The 17291-nt window shown below is 40.0% G+C and overlaps 1 protein-coding gene across 1 annotated transcript; it reads right to left on the reverse strand.

Moving 5' to 3' along the window:
* Window positions 1-389: 389 nt before the first annotated feature.
* Rap2c (RAP2C, member of RAS oncogene family) lies at window positions 390-13659 on the reverse strand. Its single transcript, XM_059250966.1, has 3 exons — window positions 13083-13659; window positions 10475-10788; window positions 390-2853 (listed from the first exon to the last, which is right to left on the reverse strand). Exons 1-2 carry the CDS (start codon window positions 13353-13355, stop codon window positions 10510-10512), a joined length of 552 nt encoding a protein of 183 aa, XP_059106949.1. The 5' UTR covers window positions 13356-13659; the 3' UTR covers window positions 390-2853; window positions 10475-10509.
* Window positions 13660-17291: the final 3632 nt, after the last annotated feature.

Raw genomic sequence — 17291 nt, forward strand, 5'->3', positions numbered from 1 at the left:
GTTTGAATTTTCCTAATTTGATATATCAAAACTTAATTACACATATAATGTTGTCTGAAATTATTAATCTACGGACAGTTTCCAGCCAACAAATGTGTATTTGGGATACTTTCCGCATAAAGATTAAGTTATATGCATTTTTTACTTATTATTTATCATTTGCGTTTATTCCAATTGATTAAGCATTATAATTTAGGACATATTTTAATATCCCCCCTATAATGTCAAAATGGCAACTAAGGAAACAAGTGAATAAATTTTTAATTTCTGTTTAACTATATACTACAATAAATATGACGTGGATAATGACTTTCTGCTAAAAAAATACAAGTTAGCAAATCTAGAACAAGAAGCAATATACCAATAATTAAACAATTAAAGAGACAAGCCTCAGTAATACAGATATCTATTTTATTAAAAAAGTTACAAACAGGTGGACTGCAGGGTCGTCTTACAAAATGACAAGAATGAAATCTATTGGAAAAAATTTACTTTTACAAATCTTCATAGGTAATTGTTCAATGTTTGTACTTGTTACTCGAGATTTTTACCGTTCACTGATAAAGTTACAGTACATTAGATCCATGATAATAGGTTACATGATTTGATTTGCAGAGCCCTACTGCAGTGATTTGAACAACTCCTAAACAGATGCCATAGTAAAGACAAGACATATATTGCATTTAATATTCATTTCTTATCCTAATAAGCAACATGCAATCTATTGAGGAAGCTAAAATAACTTTTGGTCCCTTTTCTTAAAATGTGCTGGAGAAACCACCTTTAAAATCACTTTTCCCCTGATTCCTGTGATCCTAAGTGAATCCAAGTGAAATTTGCTGCTGAGGTCAATGACAAAGAACACTGTGATAGATAGAGGTGACAGAAGGCGAAGGGAAGGAGGGAAGAATACCCACAGGAAAGAAACACTGTATAAAAATCAATCTGCAGAAATTGGAAGTCATCATGAATTCTTTGATTCCTTTAGAATTTCACAGAGCTAGTAATGATGAGCCACAACCACTTAGGCTCCTCTGACATGAGCTTGGTCTTAAAGTGCAGACTTAAGTGAAGTATTCATTTCAAGCAGTTTGTAAATAAGGAACAATGTTTCGATTGCCTCTACTGTTATAATCTCACCATCAAATCCCAGATTGAAGAACACGAGCTCACTTTGAGGGAATCTGATCAGGAATCAAATGCAACACGATTTAAAAAAAGGAAATCAAAGCTTAATCATTTCCTACTCATTAATTAATGGCCATGCTGACCAGTAAATCACATGAAATGTAGATATCACTTTATTTGAACACCACACACAATACAAATTTAAAACTGCCACACCCTTCCACGAACCATCACTGCATATAGTAGAGCTTTGCTTGACAAAGTTACTGAGCTATTATTATAGATCAAAGTATTGTTTTGGTTTTATTTTATTTAGAAGCATGTTCAAATGACTAAAGCTGGGCTCCTAAAACTGAGAACTTTGGTGCAGTAGGTGAGCTGCAGTTACTAACTTCTGCAAATTAAAAGCACACAAATAAAACCAAATAAAAAACCAAGAACAAAATACTGTCAAACTTACACAACTGAAAAATAATTGCTAGAAAAAGCACTGGTCACGATGTTAAAACTGTAAGTTTTTTTTTTTCTGATTCTATACCTGCGTTACTGGTAAAATGTTCAAGTATTCAGAGAAAATGTGCTGATTAGGTAAACAACATGGAAGGCAATGGTTATTAGAAAGCACATTTGCAAAAATGAAAGAAAAAAAAAACCAGCCAGAGACTTGGCGCTATTCTCCCCCCGCTACACAGATTTTTGTCTCTACTACGAACATGCTTCTTGAAAAATAACTAAAAAGCAGTTGTGATAGTGCAAGAAAACATTAACAAATATTGCTTTAAACTACGGCTTGGAAAGACAAATCTTAAGAACTAGAAAGCGTACGAGATTTTATTTGAATTCAATTTTACATGTGCAGAAGTCTAGCAGATGTCAATGACAAGCCTGACAGGCAAAGCTGAGCTATCTCTGTTTAGGTATACAATTAATTTACCATGGACACAATATCCCTTTTCAAAGGCATTACTAAGTAGGTCATAACTAAGTTTAGAACTTCATAGAAAGGAAAATGTTACTGCCGCAATTCAATGCTGTAAATGAGATTAACACATGGGAAGACCTAATGGAATCGAATAAACTCTTCAAGTAAATGCTGTACAGTCAACTCCCAATATCACCTGTAACTTTCAGATTGTTAATTAGAAAATACGTCACAAACTGCACTTGAAGAAAAGGGAAATTCCATCCATACAGGTAAAATGTGATCTTTAGTTTCTTTTTACAACACTGCCACACGTAAACAAAGTCTCAAAGTATTAACCAACCATTTAAAGGAGAAAGATTTTACAAATAGGATGAAGCATTGGTACGAGGTAATATACAGAAGTAACCATTTGTTTAAGGCTCAATTTTTTTCTCCATTATATCTTTCTTTTAAAAGGCATTGAGTAGGTAATACTGAGTTTGAGTAATAAATACAAGTTGAGAAACTGATTAAAGAAATCAACTAACATATTAAAAATTAACCATTTCATATTAGCCATCAACAAGAACTTAAAAAGCTATAAAAGGACGGATTGATAAAGAACAAATTTTCAATGTATGGTAAACGTGCTAAGCATTACTGTTAAGGTCCTTGGATCTTGAGGGCCAAAGACCTTATGCACTTCATTAGATGTATGGCAACATGCTGTGATAGAGACAGGTTTACCAAGGCTCAGTTCTGCAACCCAGGTTGTAAAGTTCTCCAAAGCAGCATCTGTGCAAATTTCCTCTGAGTTTTATCTGCAAGTAAGATCAAAGACATTTCATGAATACAGTAGAGTATCCAGAACAACCTGACAACAGATCCGTATGTATGCATGCATGCCTGCATGCTGACCATCACTAGTATGGGATCTTAGACTATAATTTCACAGTGTTCTCCACCAGTTTAAGTAACGAAATAATTTTCTGCAGAGGTTCAGAAAAGTCACCAAAAAGCAGAAGTATAGTAAGGCTGAATTGGATAGAATACACCGTATCTCTGTTACTAGTTGTTATAATACCATGACACTTCCTACTTACATGTATGTGATATTAAAAACATTTGTGATGATTAAAATGATCTTACAATATGGAAGATGTGGCAAAGGACTCGATCTGTTCCTACTGTATGTAACTGGAAACGGTGACAGACTTTCAATGTTCATTACCTTGTTAGTAGACTACTTTTTCCAAAGTTTGGTTTTGTGGGAATTCAGTATGATTCAAACTTGGGGTGACATGCAGCAGGTCACATGCCCTACTCTGATCTGTTCTTTTTATGGACCCCCTCCCATTCACAAGAAATTCTCTAATAGAGACTCCTCAGTTTCTATCCTTATAGCTGACAGATTTCTGCCTTCCATTTAATACGGGGGGAGAAAAAAATCTATCATTCAGACAAGCATTATGTCTTTCAGCTGTGCTGAGTCACCAGCTGGCTTCTAGAGGAACGAAACTGTGTCTGTTGTTTAATGCAGAAGATAAAAAAAACTGTTATCCTAACAGCCAAAAGCAAAAGAAAAGCAACCATGAAAGAGTGCCGAGTGAAGTCGATGTGAGATCTCCACGGGCTCTAGCAATGTCTATAAGCACATACTTTTAAACTCACCTGACAGCTACACTTCTATTAGTGTTCAAAGAGCCTGAGAGAATGTGTTCTCATTAGCTATATCATAAACATGATTACTCTCAAAGAATTTCCCACTCATCATTATTGAAATTCTGCCACCTAAACATATTAGGAAAATCAACCTCTTTAGAAACGATCATAAAAACTTTGTCTACTTAAAAGGCAGGCTTAAACGTGGAGAGCTAAGAATTAGATTAGATTAGAACATGGATTAAGTTTGAGAAAGTCCAGTTTCCTCATCATTAAAATAGTGAGAAAAATCCTTCCCTCACAGAGTTGCTATCTCTATTATAAAAGGCAGTATGTGAAAGCACTCCATAAAATGAGTATATAACATCAGGAACTGCTCTCATTTCCCAACCATGCTATTGATTTTTAAACCACGAGGATCAGATCATCAATTTTTTAATATCTAAAGACATTCATTCTTTTCAAGCTTAGTTAGAATTTATATATCTTTTAAACCAAAAAGTATTTGATTATTTATATATATTAGACTTTTCACTAATTCATATTAGACTTCCCCCAATTAATTCAAAACAGTGTACTATAAATTCTAATTTGAGATTTTCAAAATAAATATACAAGAGCTTGAATTTGTCAGATATAACATCATATTTAAGATATAAAATGTGACAGTTTACTACTCTAACATCAAAGTGACAAAATACTTACATACCACAAACCAGCTTACTAATCACGTTCTATATGAAATAAAAACTATATATCCATCATTTTTCACTCAAAAAACCCTGAGTAACATTTGGTCTATCTACTGGCCTCCAGTGAAATCAAGCCATACAGATAAATTCTGAATAACACTCAACAATATTAACGTTGAGCATACCTTTAAACAAAGTAATAAGGGTCACTTTTCAAGAGAGCAATAAATTATAATCCTCTGCAGCAATAAATCCTGAAGCAACTTCTTTCATTAAGCCAAAAGGACAGTGTCTCTCATATTAGGAATGTTCAAGATGGAAAATGTAAGTGTGCTTGCTCTAGAGTGACAGCAAATTGTTCAGTTTTATTAACACTCTCATTCACTTAAAAGAAAACCACTCCAGAATCTTTAAAGGCAGCCAGGCAGATGAGTACATTTTCACTCTCAGGCTGTCACTCTGAGACACACTTGCTGTAAAGCCTTAACTTGCTGCCATAAGATAATACTCAAGCTACCTGCCAGCAAACAAATCTTGGTTCTGGCAGCTTCTACTCAAACTCTCACTAAAGTGTTTGGTTTTATTTAATATTTTTGTCTAATAAAATTATCAGAGTAAAAAATAGAAGCAAACAATCGTTCAAACACTATCTCAATAAATGAAAAAGGATCTCCCAAGTAGAGGAAACTGGTACACAAATGTACCAAACACAGACCTGAAAGAACAAAGATCATTATTTATGCAGCCTGAAGAAAGAGGGAGATTCTTAACTCAGGACAAAACACATCATTTCACGAGGCAGCAGAAGGCCTGGGATGGTAACAAAGGATCATCAGGGGCTAGCAGTTTGTGAATGTCTTTTTTAGCTTAAATAGATTTTCCATTTACTACCATATTTTTTTTATCATTTTAGCAAATATAGACATGCAACCACAGTTACTTTTTTCTTTCTTTTTATTTTTTTTCTAGTTTCAGACATTTGAAATTCTGGAGATTTAAGCAAGGAACAATCCTAAAAGATAAAATTCTCTTTACACTTTTACTTGATGTTTTCATATTTGAGCTAAATATTAGCTGTATTGATGGGATTATGTTATGTGATAGAGGCAGGTTTTCTATTGTTGTTGTTACTTATCTTGTTTCATTTTTTACCCTAATTTGCATGAAGCTTACTGGCACTGGAATAGAAGGCCAAATCATTAACAGTACTTGTTGTCTCCCATTAAACAAACAGCAAAAGATGAATCCATGTCATAGATGCCTTAAAGGGAGGTGGAACCAGGTTGGAAGAGAAGCACACGTGCTGAGTGTATATGATGAACCCAGAATTCAAGGGAAGGGCTTAGATAGTGTTCTTATTACCTAGACCTATGACTGTCAAATGTTTTAACATGATGAATTCAATTTTAACATCTCAAATACTGTCACCATGTCCAGTGCTAATAATGTGAGACCAACAGTGTGATTCCAATTGCTAACTTTGGATCAGACCAAGGAACCTAGTGTTCCCCACAACTGTAAGGAGTATGAAAGCAGTACTTCCAATACTGTGGCTAAGCCAAGGAATTCGTGCATATGGTTTCGATTGGATACGTTTTCCCAACAAGTGACAAGACTTCAATTTTTCTTAGTTACATATCTTCTGGTTTGTACAACTCCACTGAGAAGTAATCCCATGAGAAGAATTGTTCCAGTAGTAAGGCTAGAACGCTTCCTCAGTGGCAATTCTCCAACTCCATGATGCAATTTTTGTTAATTCTACTGATGGTTCATTCTAAGCCAGAGAGGTAATGGAGTAAAACTTAGTGGCTCACAAACATTTCATTCTACAATAAAAGTCTAATCTTGAGGTGAGAGAGAACAATTAATGAGGGAACAGATACATAGTCTCTTTCTAATCAGACACCCTCACACCCAGGGAAGGTCTAATTAGGCACCCATCTCCTTTGAAGTGTCAACCCGAGAACCTTGTGGGTCAGAGGGCTGGGGAGAATCAAGGGGGGGGGTAGGGAAGGCAAACAGTTTTGTTCATCCCTAGCACCCCAGGTCCGCTGTAGGCACTCATGGTACTCTGTCCCTAAGCATGCTTTTCCCCAATCCAAATCCTCCTCTCCTCTTGGGCTCATCACATGGAGAGGGGGCTGTGTGTCCCCACTGCAAGTGGCATGCCCAACAGGGCGGGGAAAGAAGATGCACCTGACTTTCTGCTCTGCACTTTCTGCAACAGCTAGCCACCCTAGGCTTCTCCTCACACGAGTACTATTGCACTGGGATAGGAAAATGCCAGCATTGTAAGTACATAATGTGATTAATCTTGAGGAGTTTCCTTTCACATTTGCTGAACTATCATATTTAGTGAAAAAAAAAAGAAAAAAGGGTTAATAAACTGTTCTCAGTCTATATTTATATTAAAAACCTTGAAAATTTGAATCCCTCCTACTCTATTAAGAACTAATAAGCCCGGCTGGAATAAAATCCCATTCATAGATGGTTTAGCCTCCCAGGAGCCTTTGTTACCATTCTGGGCATTCTGCTGCCACGTGAAATGATGTGCTAGTCTTGAATCAAGAATCTCCCTTTTTCTTCAGGCTGACATATATAATGAAGTGGGCTGACATAAATAATGATCTTTGTTCTTTCATTGTACTTCCTGGTGTTTGGTACTCTGGTGCACCATTTACTGTACTTGGGAGAACCTGTTCCATAGCACGCTGAGGAGAATTGTAGAGAAATTTTCAGAACTTCAGACCACAGTAAAGGAAACATTTCCCTCTTTTAAAAAATGTTTTCCTTTGTAACACTCATCACTACTGGACTGACACGTAAGACTGCTTCAGGCATCATTTGTAAAAGCTCTATTTCCCAAAAGATTAGACCAAATTATCACATAGGGATAACTTTAATGCACATCTCCCTTCTTTTTGGGAAATGGATAGAATATTTAAGGGTATTATTAAGCCTTTTCTTCATATTCCTTGTGTTTAGAAAAAAATTCTGCCTTCCATTCTCTGCACAATATCCATTTTTCAAGGCCCGACTCAAATGCTACTGTTCGCAAGCTACTTAAGCTCACTGGTTCTTAACCAGTGGTCGGTCGTTCTACCCCCACATCCACAGGGATATTTTGCAATTTCTGGAGATAATACGTTTTGTCAAAAGCAGAGGGTTGAAGCATAGTATCAAACCTACTGGGTAACTGCCAGGGATGTTGCTCAACATTTGATGGCCCTAAACACAGGACAGCACTCGAAAACAAAAGCCCAGAGTACTGAGAAGTCCTGCTATCTGCTTCCTCTGGATCCCCAGACTGCTCTGATTTTCTTCTTGGATAGTGTGTTATTAACAAAACAGCCATCCTTCTCAATAGCATTATCTGCAAACAGCACACTGTCGATAGAAATCCTACCCACCAGATGGAGGAGCTACCGTCTTAGGGACTAAAACAGGGGCTCCAACACTGACCTAGGCTTTTATGAAACTGCGGCTGCCCAGTGAAAACAGTTCTACAAAGTGCTTGCTAGAAGCCCCTGCGGGTCAGTAAGGCAATCAGGACGGTGGCTGGGTCTAAAGAATCTGCCACACTTCCTAATTTACAATAAAATGACTGCCAGTGGGAGGGTAAAAGGGGAAGAAACAATCATGGGGGCCGGCCCTGAAGCAGGTGTTGGGCAACAGATTGGTGACCCAAATGAAAGGGTGTTAGGAAAGAAACGTGAGGAATTATCAGGAGCCATTCTTAGTTAGAGCACTAATAAATGTCCCCTCCTCAGTGAAACACTGCCAATGGTCAGCAACAACCACGCTCTTTCTGTCTTAAGTACTGTTCCTTCTAACTCCAAAGTACTCTTCTAAGATGGAGGACAAACCCTTCTCAAGTCACCTTTACTAGTCGAGGTCTGATCGTCAGTCTAGATCTGGAACTGACAGCCTTCAGGCCTCTATGACTCACACGGACTCACAATCCATCACATTCTTGTTTAGGTAACAGCGTGCAGGACAACCACAAACTCCATTCCCCTCAGGTTACAGACCTGCATACCTATCAGTCCTATCTGATTTGGTGTCAGAAAAAAATCCTGCACATAGTGCACAGTTCTAAAAGATCCTTCAGAAATCCAGCTGATTAAGTGTTTTATTTCAGGGGCCACACCTTCAGCCATGTGCTCTGCTTACAAAAACAAAAAAAAACCAAGCAGAAAGCTACACATTATTAAAAAGTCACTTAATAAAAACGTGTAATTACTGGTATTAATGACATCTGAGTTTAGTATGTTAATCGACAAGCAACATGAACATAGTAGGCTTGGCATATTTAATCCCTCCTATGTACATATCCCTGTAAGTAATGGGAAAACTGAGGTCATGAGAACATATAAAGCGAAACCAACTCAGATATAATTTATAATAAAAAATTTAATGATATCTGTAGAAATTATCCAATCCCCAACTGACCCTCTATGTATTTGAGACTAATTTTGCTTTACTCCCCTTTCCTACATTAATAACACAAAGAAGCATTTTATGGGATTTGGTTAGTTTTGTATAAGGATGTTAAAACTCAAACAAAGTGCATATATTTATGTCTTCTGTTCAAAACTGTGAGAGAAGTACAACTGAATGGTAAAGATGCTATCAGCGTACAGTACTTGTTCAAACCTGAAGTTGGTTTACAATTTAAAAGATAGATTATAGAATCAAGAACGTGAGACTCAATCACTTACATATCTACATAAGCTGGTTCCCACCTACAAAGCTAGCTACACTGGATGCATGACACTATCAGCATACATAAGCTAGACTACAGTCCCAGCACTGAGTATATAAAATAACAGATGTAGCTAGACATAATAGAGTTTCCATCAATGCTTTGGATGGTAAAGGCTGATGAGTGAAAGCATTTTGAATAAAGCACTGTTGTCATCCTTCATTTTCAAAGATGACACCACCTGACAAGAGTCCTTGTCTAAAGAGATAGATTAGGGCCTAGGAGTCCCTTCTCTAGGAAGCACAAATAAAGGCAGACCTTTGGTTAGGAATCATGTCTGCGATCTGACATGCCTGTTGCCATTTGCAAAGCTCCTTCCGAGACTGGAGGTCAGTCCTGGCTCAGAAGGGTCAGCTGCATTCCTGATACTGGCTTGCTAGTCTGGCACTTACTGTGGTTTTCTTAGTCTTGCACAGGATTGGTGCTTTATATGATTATTTAAGTGCTACTCTCAGTGAGACTATTTGCCCGATTACGATCCAGCTGAAAAATCAAGATACGTATACAATCATCTCATCTTAAATGCACAATAAAGTTTTACATAACCTTATTTTCTCAAACGCTCTTAAAAACCATACTATCATTTAACATAAGGTGTGAAGGCTTCTTATTGTTCTTAGTTGTATTTTTTATTAAGCTGAGTAGAAATGACCCCTGTGCTCAGGATGGGCCCTTCTGATATGTCACAGATGATTTAAGCAGATTTTCATTTCATCAGGTATTCGGCATGAAGTGAAGGTACTTTGTGGTAGTGTAATTTGTTATTACCAGAGGTCACTTAAGTTGCATGAGTGCAAGGTTCAGATGAACTTGATTAAATAATCATTCTGTTAAATCAAGTACTTGGGTGATTAGAAAATTGGTGGTTTCAATTATAGTGGCTCTCTTGCCCAGAATATGAAAGTATTAAAAACATCAGAACATTACTCATCATCTTGTGATATTATTTTTGAATGTTCTGCTGTGCATCTTGGACACTAAGACTGCAGAGCAGGGGAAAGATGTACTATGGGATGAATCATCCCCCTAAATGGTATTGAGTAAGGCTGAGAAGAAAAACTAGGAAGCCACTCCTTAAAAACTAAGTCTCATCAACGGCAACACACACAATGTCTTACCTTTGTTCTGCTTATCTGCACTTTAAAGAGGTTTTCTGCATTGAATGATGATGGTTTTATGCTGAGGAAAAAATGTTATTTTAAAAATACAGAAATTTAAGGTGGTATCAAATGTATGGATGTATTACTATTAACCAGTTGTTTATTTTATACCTGATCAAGACCCAAAGGCCACCTGGCCCATACAATTCCACCAACAACTAACCTGCTCGGTATGGCCATGATTGAGGTTTTCTTTTTTTACTGGACAACACAAGTTGTACAACACTGATCTTGCTTCTCCGGCAGGGATGAATAGTTCATTTGCCTGACGATCTCAGCAAAAAGTTCATCCACCATCGATTTACTTTTTGCTGATGTTTCCATGAAAGGGCAGCCCCATTCTTGAGCCAGAGCTCTGCCTTCCGAGGACATAACCTCTCTTTCTGGTTCCAGATCCACTTTGTTTCCTACTAGGATTAGTGGAACTTTTTCGTATCTCTTCACTCTCACAATCTGATCTCTCATTGGCTTGATATCCTATTCAAGCAATCACAAAGGAAAAGAACAAAATTATATGTTTGCATTCCACAGCAGCCGTGTTACAATATCACAAAAAATCATTCCTTGGTGATTATATAAAGCTAAAAGCACATACCGAAATAAAGACAACAATGTCATTTTTCCCCACAGAAATGAGAACTAGATAATCTCCACAGGTATTAGCCGTGCCTTTGCATCAGGAATATAAAATATAAGTGGCACACTAACCTTAAAATTCACCTAACCACTGCCCCCGCCCTCTATTTCAATTAAAGAATCAAGTTCCCAAATATGATTAATCCATTTGTGCATACAGATGTTTGCGAGCTCCCTAAACCTGCCTGCTTGTCATCGTTCCTTGTAACACCTGTTATCCCAGCACAAGATTGCAGCATCTATGTAACTCCGAGCCATTTAGCAAGAGGGCTGAAGAGAAAGTGTTTAAAGAGGGAACAGCAACAAAAAACCCACCCCCAAATCAACAACCCCTCAGAAAACTAATGCCTAGAAATCCAGTTGTAAAAACAGATTCAGACACATAAATATTTCGTTTTAAATTGGTTACTATGTGTTTAGCCTTGTAATACCAAACAACCGTGTTAACAGTGAACGTGTCCCAAGAAGGACAATGCATCTGGAATGTGGGTGAGAAGGCATACATTTCTTCTCCCATGTGTGCTTCCCTAACTGATTTTTCACACAAAGATCAGAGCCTTAGCTACGTTTCAGTAATATCAAATGTGGAGAGAAGTGCACTGTATAAGACAATATTACAGGTTTAGGCCCAGCACTGCATATTCTTTTTGAGTTTTGTAACTTAAAAGTGTTAACTTAAATATAAAATATATATTTGAGTAATTACGGTAAACAGAACACTCACACACAGGTCAAATCTACTAATTCAGTCTTCTCTGAATTGGTAAGCTGATTTTCTGGATTTCCTTATGGAACAAGTTTAGCTAAGAATACCAACTTTTGCCTCAAAAGACTCTGAGTCTCTACTGAAATAATGCCACAGTTCCATATTCCATACTTATGTCTATAACAGAAGTAGATAAAGTGGAAATCTTAGGAAACACCCTTGAAAAGACTCCCAGCCTCAGGAGAGTCTGCTGATAACAAGCCAATCTCCTGAGGATCCCTTAGATAGAAAATACCCTGAGTACTTTCTGAGGGAAATGCTTTTATGGTACTTTCGTTTGGAATTTGAATCTACCTAAAATGTACTTTAGATTCATTTATACAGAGCTTCCTGTCTTCACAAAGAAGTTCTTGAAGTTGTTGGATGAGGTTATCGGAAAAATTCCTCTATAGCACTTTAACTCCAACTCCTAAAGAATGTGAAACTAGCACACTACACTGGCTATGGCACTTCAGATTTCTTAAGTAAGCAACATTAAGTGCGTACCTTAAATGCATTAAAAAAAAAAATACCCGTTTCCTAAATCAATGGAGGTCAATATAACGGGTCAATGTAAGGTCATTTATTTTCAAAGAATAAATAGCACAATTATTGCATCTCTTAAAATAACGTTAACTTCAGTGAAAGACAGGACGGATTTTCTGAAGCAACTGGACCAGATCCAGGTTGGCTACCCTACTGGGATAAGAAATCTGCTGGCGCTCAGCCTTCCCAGTTCCACATATTTCTGTAAGTATAGGCTACGACGGCAGAAACGATTAGGATCAACGAGAGAAAAGGAGAGTCATTCTAACTTTCTGTTGGTTATGAATCCCAGGTACTAGTCTTTTAGACTAGTTACTTCCTTTTTGGCTACATTCCCCCAAGTAAAATACCACGAAAACAGGACTGATACTCATTTTGCAGCACTGAGATTTAGGATTCCAGTTGAGGAGGAACTTAGACGCAAACAGAGAAGTGGAGGAAAGGAAAGCAGGCACACAGGTTTTGATCTATGTGTAAGAGATAATGGACTTAACAATTTCTTTCTTCGTGATCCATTTACTTGAGATTATCTATGAAATGTTTTGTTGAGCACATTAATCGATACTTGTTGAATTGAATAAGCAACTTCAGGTTATAGCGAGGGCTAAATATACTCAGGCTGACCTATTTCGTTTTCACTTTTCTTTTCCTTAAAAATAACTTTAAAATATTGGTCGATGCCTGTTACTTTAGCACTCTCAACAGAAATAATCCAGTGCCTTTCCATGCCATGCCAAACTTTCAAAAGCCAAACACACTCATTAACGCACAGCCCAAGCAAATCAGAAGTACATGTAGGATTACCACACCCCCTTCGAAGAAATTACAAGACTCGTTTGATTACCTGAAAAGACTGCTGATTAACCAAACTATACACCAGGATGAAACCTTGGCCGTTTTTGATGTACAGATCTCTCATGGAGGCAAACTGCTCGGTTCCTGCGGTGTCCAGAATTTCCAGTACTGAGGGGGAAGAGTCCACTTCGATCTCTTTGCGGTAGAAATCTTCAATGGTGGGGTCATATTTCTCAATGAAAGTCCCAGTGACAAACTGCACAGTGAGGGCAGATTTGCCAACCCCTCCGCTCCCTAACACCACTACCTTGTATTCCCTCATGAGTCTCACCTTCACCAACTCCTACCCAAGGGGGGGAAAAAATAACACCCCGCTAGCTGCGCTGCGGCAAGGCGAGGCGGAAGGTGGGCGGAAATGTGCGAGCTGGGGAGGAGAGTGCAGAGAAGCAGAGGGCCCAACCGGGGACGAGGAGGAAGTTACAGGAGGGGGAGGGGAAAGAGCCAAGTGTCGGGTGGGTGGGGATGGGATGGTAATGCCCTTCCTATAGGAACCCAAGGCCGGCCCGGGGGGCGTGGGGAGGAGGGAGCGCCCGCCAGCGGCTAGGCAAGGGTGGGGAGCCGCCGCGCACCCCCACGCGAGAAGGGGCGGGGGCCTCGCGGCCGGGGGCTGCCCGCCACCCCTCCCCCGCCCTGCACACAAAGGGGCCCGGGGACCCCGCTTCCTGCAGGCGCCGCTGCCGAGCCGGGTTCCCGCGGGGGTCGTCCGGCCTGTAATGGGGGACGGGGGAGGGGGAGAGGGGCGCACGTTAGGAGTCGCCTGCCCTCCACGCTGCACAACCCCCCCCCCCCCCAAAAGCCGCCGCCGCCGCCTCGGCTGCCTCCTTCCCTGGAGCCGCCGCCGCCGCCGCCGCCGCCGCCGCTTACCCTGCCGTCCGCCCTCCCCCAGCCGCCCGGGAGGCTCTGTCAAGCCAAGGCCATGGCCACCCGGCCGCCCCGGCGCAGCTGCTAGCCGACGGGAAAGGGGCGGGGGCCGTCCGGCGGCGGCGGCGGCGGCGGCGGCGGCGGCCGCAGGGACTCCGGTCGAACCCACCTCTTTTTTTTTTCCTCACCCACCCCCCACCCCCACCCCCCCAGCATACACCCGGAAGGGTTTCCCTGACACACTGGCTGAGGTGCCCCAATTCCCCGAGACTGGACGCGTTCACTTCCGGTGGGGAAAGTCCCACCTCTTCTTAGGGGCGAGCCGGGTGGCGCTAGGGCCGCGCCCTGCTGAGCGAGCCAGGCAGCCCAGCAGGGTTACAGGTCGGGGCAATGGCCTTGGGAAAGGGCGCTGCGGTGAAACCTATGGCTCCCCTGCTTTCACGCTAGTAGCGATTGGCCGATTTTTCTCGACCCCTGGACCGCCAGAGTCCCCTAGGCTTCTAGGCGTCCGCCAGCTGTTTCTGAGGACCAGATTCCCTCCTTGGCCCTTGCAAGACCGCCAGCCAGTAATCTAATAACCGAGAGAACACCGAACATCCCTAGGCTGGAAGTTGTAAGGAAAATAAAACAGTTTAGGAAGTTGGTTCTCTTTTCTGGTATTTCTTCAACTTGATTTTTCTTCCTGAGCAATGTATGCCAACGACCCTTAGAGTTGGTTTGGGCTCTGATTTTTTAGGTGACATTTTAGTCATATATACCACTTGGTACTTTAAAAATTGGCATAGCTAACTCACCTTCCTCAAATTCAAAACTCTTTTTTTAAAAAAAATCACAAGGATAAAAAAGATCAGCATTACAAGTAGACTTTTCTGGTGGGCTGTTCAGTTTTATTTAACACAGCAGAAATGGTAACCAATATTCAAGAGAGTTGATTGCAAATGTTTGGGCCTGTGGAATAATTTTATTTAACCTTTTATCATGTGCATATCCAACAAATTGCCCGGCTGGCTGTTCCACAGTGAAACTTTGTTTTAAAAGCCATCATTCATACTCTTGAAATTCAAAAGCAAATAATAACTCCAGTGTTAAACTGAGTTCTATTTTTAGAGAAAATTGTTGCTGCTAACTTTCTATTTGTAAACTTCATGTCAGATCCACAGGGCCACAAGGCTGGACAGTATTTCGGGCTTTTCACTCCTTTCTTTATTCAGAAACCTAAGAGAGTTGCTGGCCAGCCTAGTTAAAGTGACTCCACATTTCCTTATTTGCCAGCCCTAATGACCAAGCTGGATAAAGAGATGTATTATTCAATCTAAAGTGTTAGGCATTAGAAAACAGGCGAATCACAGAAGTATGAAGTCCCATTGTCCCTGGTCAGTATTCCCCAATGTCACTTACAGTAGTCAAAGGACACTTTAGTTCAATTTCTCCTCGGTCTCAAGCTGGTGCAATCTCTCCAGGGGAGTCTCCAGCTCTGCCTCCAGCTAGCCTGGGTCCTGTCTGACATTCAAGGCACTGCCCTCTGCTGGAAGAGCTTTGGCCTGTGATGTTGGAGTCTCCCCATAGGTCACTGTTAGTTCCACACGTGCTGTTGCCAGATTTGGAGTCCTGCTGCTCCTCTCCCAGTCTGGCTGTCTCCAGACTGTCTGGTGGAATCCAGAGCCCTCCACCTCATGCTTAGAACTGAGTGTGGAAATTCCTCTTCTGATCCAGCCGGCAGCAAGCAATCAAAGCAAGGCTGTGCTCTTTCCCTAAACTGTCAAAACAGTTCTTTTTGAGGCCATCTCACCTGTTGGCAACTTTAATATCTCTGTTTTGGCCTTGTTGAGAAGAATGTTCTTTGATTTCGCATAGATCGAAACACACCCCTTCACGCAATAGAGTCCTACTGAATCACTCTCAACTCTCATCACTACGGGATGGACAAATGTTACACCCAGTCTGAAGAGACTCAAATCTTGTCAGGAAGGACGTTTGTCATTAGCTACACCACTCATTAGGAAATTAGACTTGGAAGTAACTTCAATTCCAATTTATTTCAGGTAAATTTTAAGAATTGTGTATGTTTAAAAATGGAATACTATGCAATTTATAGGCACAGGAGTACATTTTTATATGTTGGTATGAAAAGATGGCCTGTGGAGGACTAAAAGAGAACATCTTGCTCTCTCTTTCTAAAATATGAGTGTGATACAGCCTTTGATTTGGAAACAAAGCCATTAATTATGGGTTAAGAGTATTATGAGTGGACTTTCATTCTCCAAATAATATTATTTTTTTAAAACAACAATCTGAAATTATGGTAGAAAGGAAGGAATTATAATCTTTTAATTTTTGTATTATTTATTGTTGTTATTACTATTGTGTGTGTATGCATGTATGATGTGTGTGAGTGGAGGTTAGAGGACAACCCTTAGGAACATCAGTTCTCTTCTTCCATCTTGGATTCCTGGGATCAAACTCAGGTTGCCAAGATTGTCAGCAAATGCCCTTATCCACCGAGCCATCTTGCTGGACATAACGATTATAATGTTTTGAAAGGAGGAACTAAATAAGATTGTTAATAGCCACTACATCAAAAAAAAAATCTCCCAACCATTTAGGGACTGGTCTGTCCAATTTAAACAAGCTCCAACCTCTGCCTGCCTCCCTAGCTAGCTCCATACTTAGAAAAGTATTTCTCATGAATTATCTGATAAGGGTCCCAGTTGTTCACCAACATACTCTTTGTAGGCAGTGAGGGTATAAAGACAATTTAAAAGGGTTTGGCCTGGCAGTTGAGAATGAGTGCTGTAACCGGTGCATTTAAAGTGTGGCTCTGCAGCCAACTAACTGTACGACCTTAAGAGATTTTGCAGCTCTGAGCCTGGAGCTCCTCACCTGTAAAAGGGAGATAAGAGTTTGACATGGGAATGAAGTGAAGTATTACAAGTAATGAACAGTGCACAGTCCCCCTTTAACATTATGGAGCTTCAACACATACATTTGATGTTTGTATAAAAATTTAATGGTGCTGTGGATGTGGCTCAGGTGGTAGAGAAATTGCTGAGCATGCATAAAGCTCTGATTTGAATCACCAGCACCTCATACAGCCAGGCATAGTGTCGCATGCCTGTAATACCACCAGCCCTTGGAAAGTGGAAGCTGGGGGGTCAGAAATTCCAGGTCATCTTGAGTTACATAGTTGAGTTTGAAGCCAGCTTCGAACACACAAGATCCTGTCTCAAAAAAAGGCCAATAAAATAAAAAGTGAAAAAAAAAATGAAATGTTAGGGAAGAAAAAAATTTTAAAGCCTAATGTGTCCAAACGGCACACAAAAAATAATTCTCTGGCCTA

Source organism: Peromyscus eremicus, chromosome X (assembly GCF_949786415.1).
Source record: "Peromyscus eremicus chromosome X, PerEre_H2_v1, whole genome shotgun sequence".
NCBI lineage: Eukaryota > Metazoa > Chordata > Mammalia > Rodentia > Cricetidae > Peromyscus > Peromyscus eremicus.

Bases quoted from the DNA above. Each gene is read 5' to 3' on its own strand.
- Rap2c (XM_059250966.1), bottom strand. From the start codon at position 13,355: ATGAGGGAATACAAGGTAGTGGTGTTAGGGAGCGGAGGGGTTGGCAAA. The intron at 10,789-13,082 runs GTAATCAAACGA...TTGCTTGAATAG, and splicing joins TTAATCAGCAGTCTTTTCAG to GATATCAAGCCAATGAGAGA.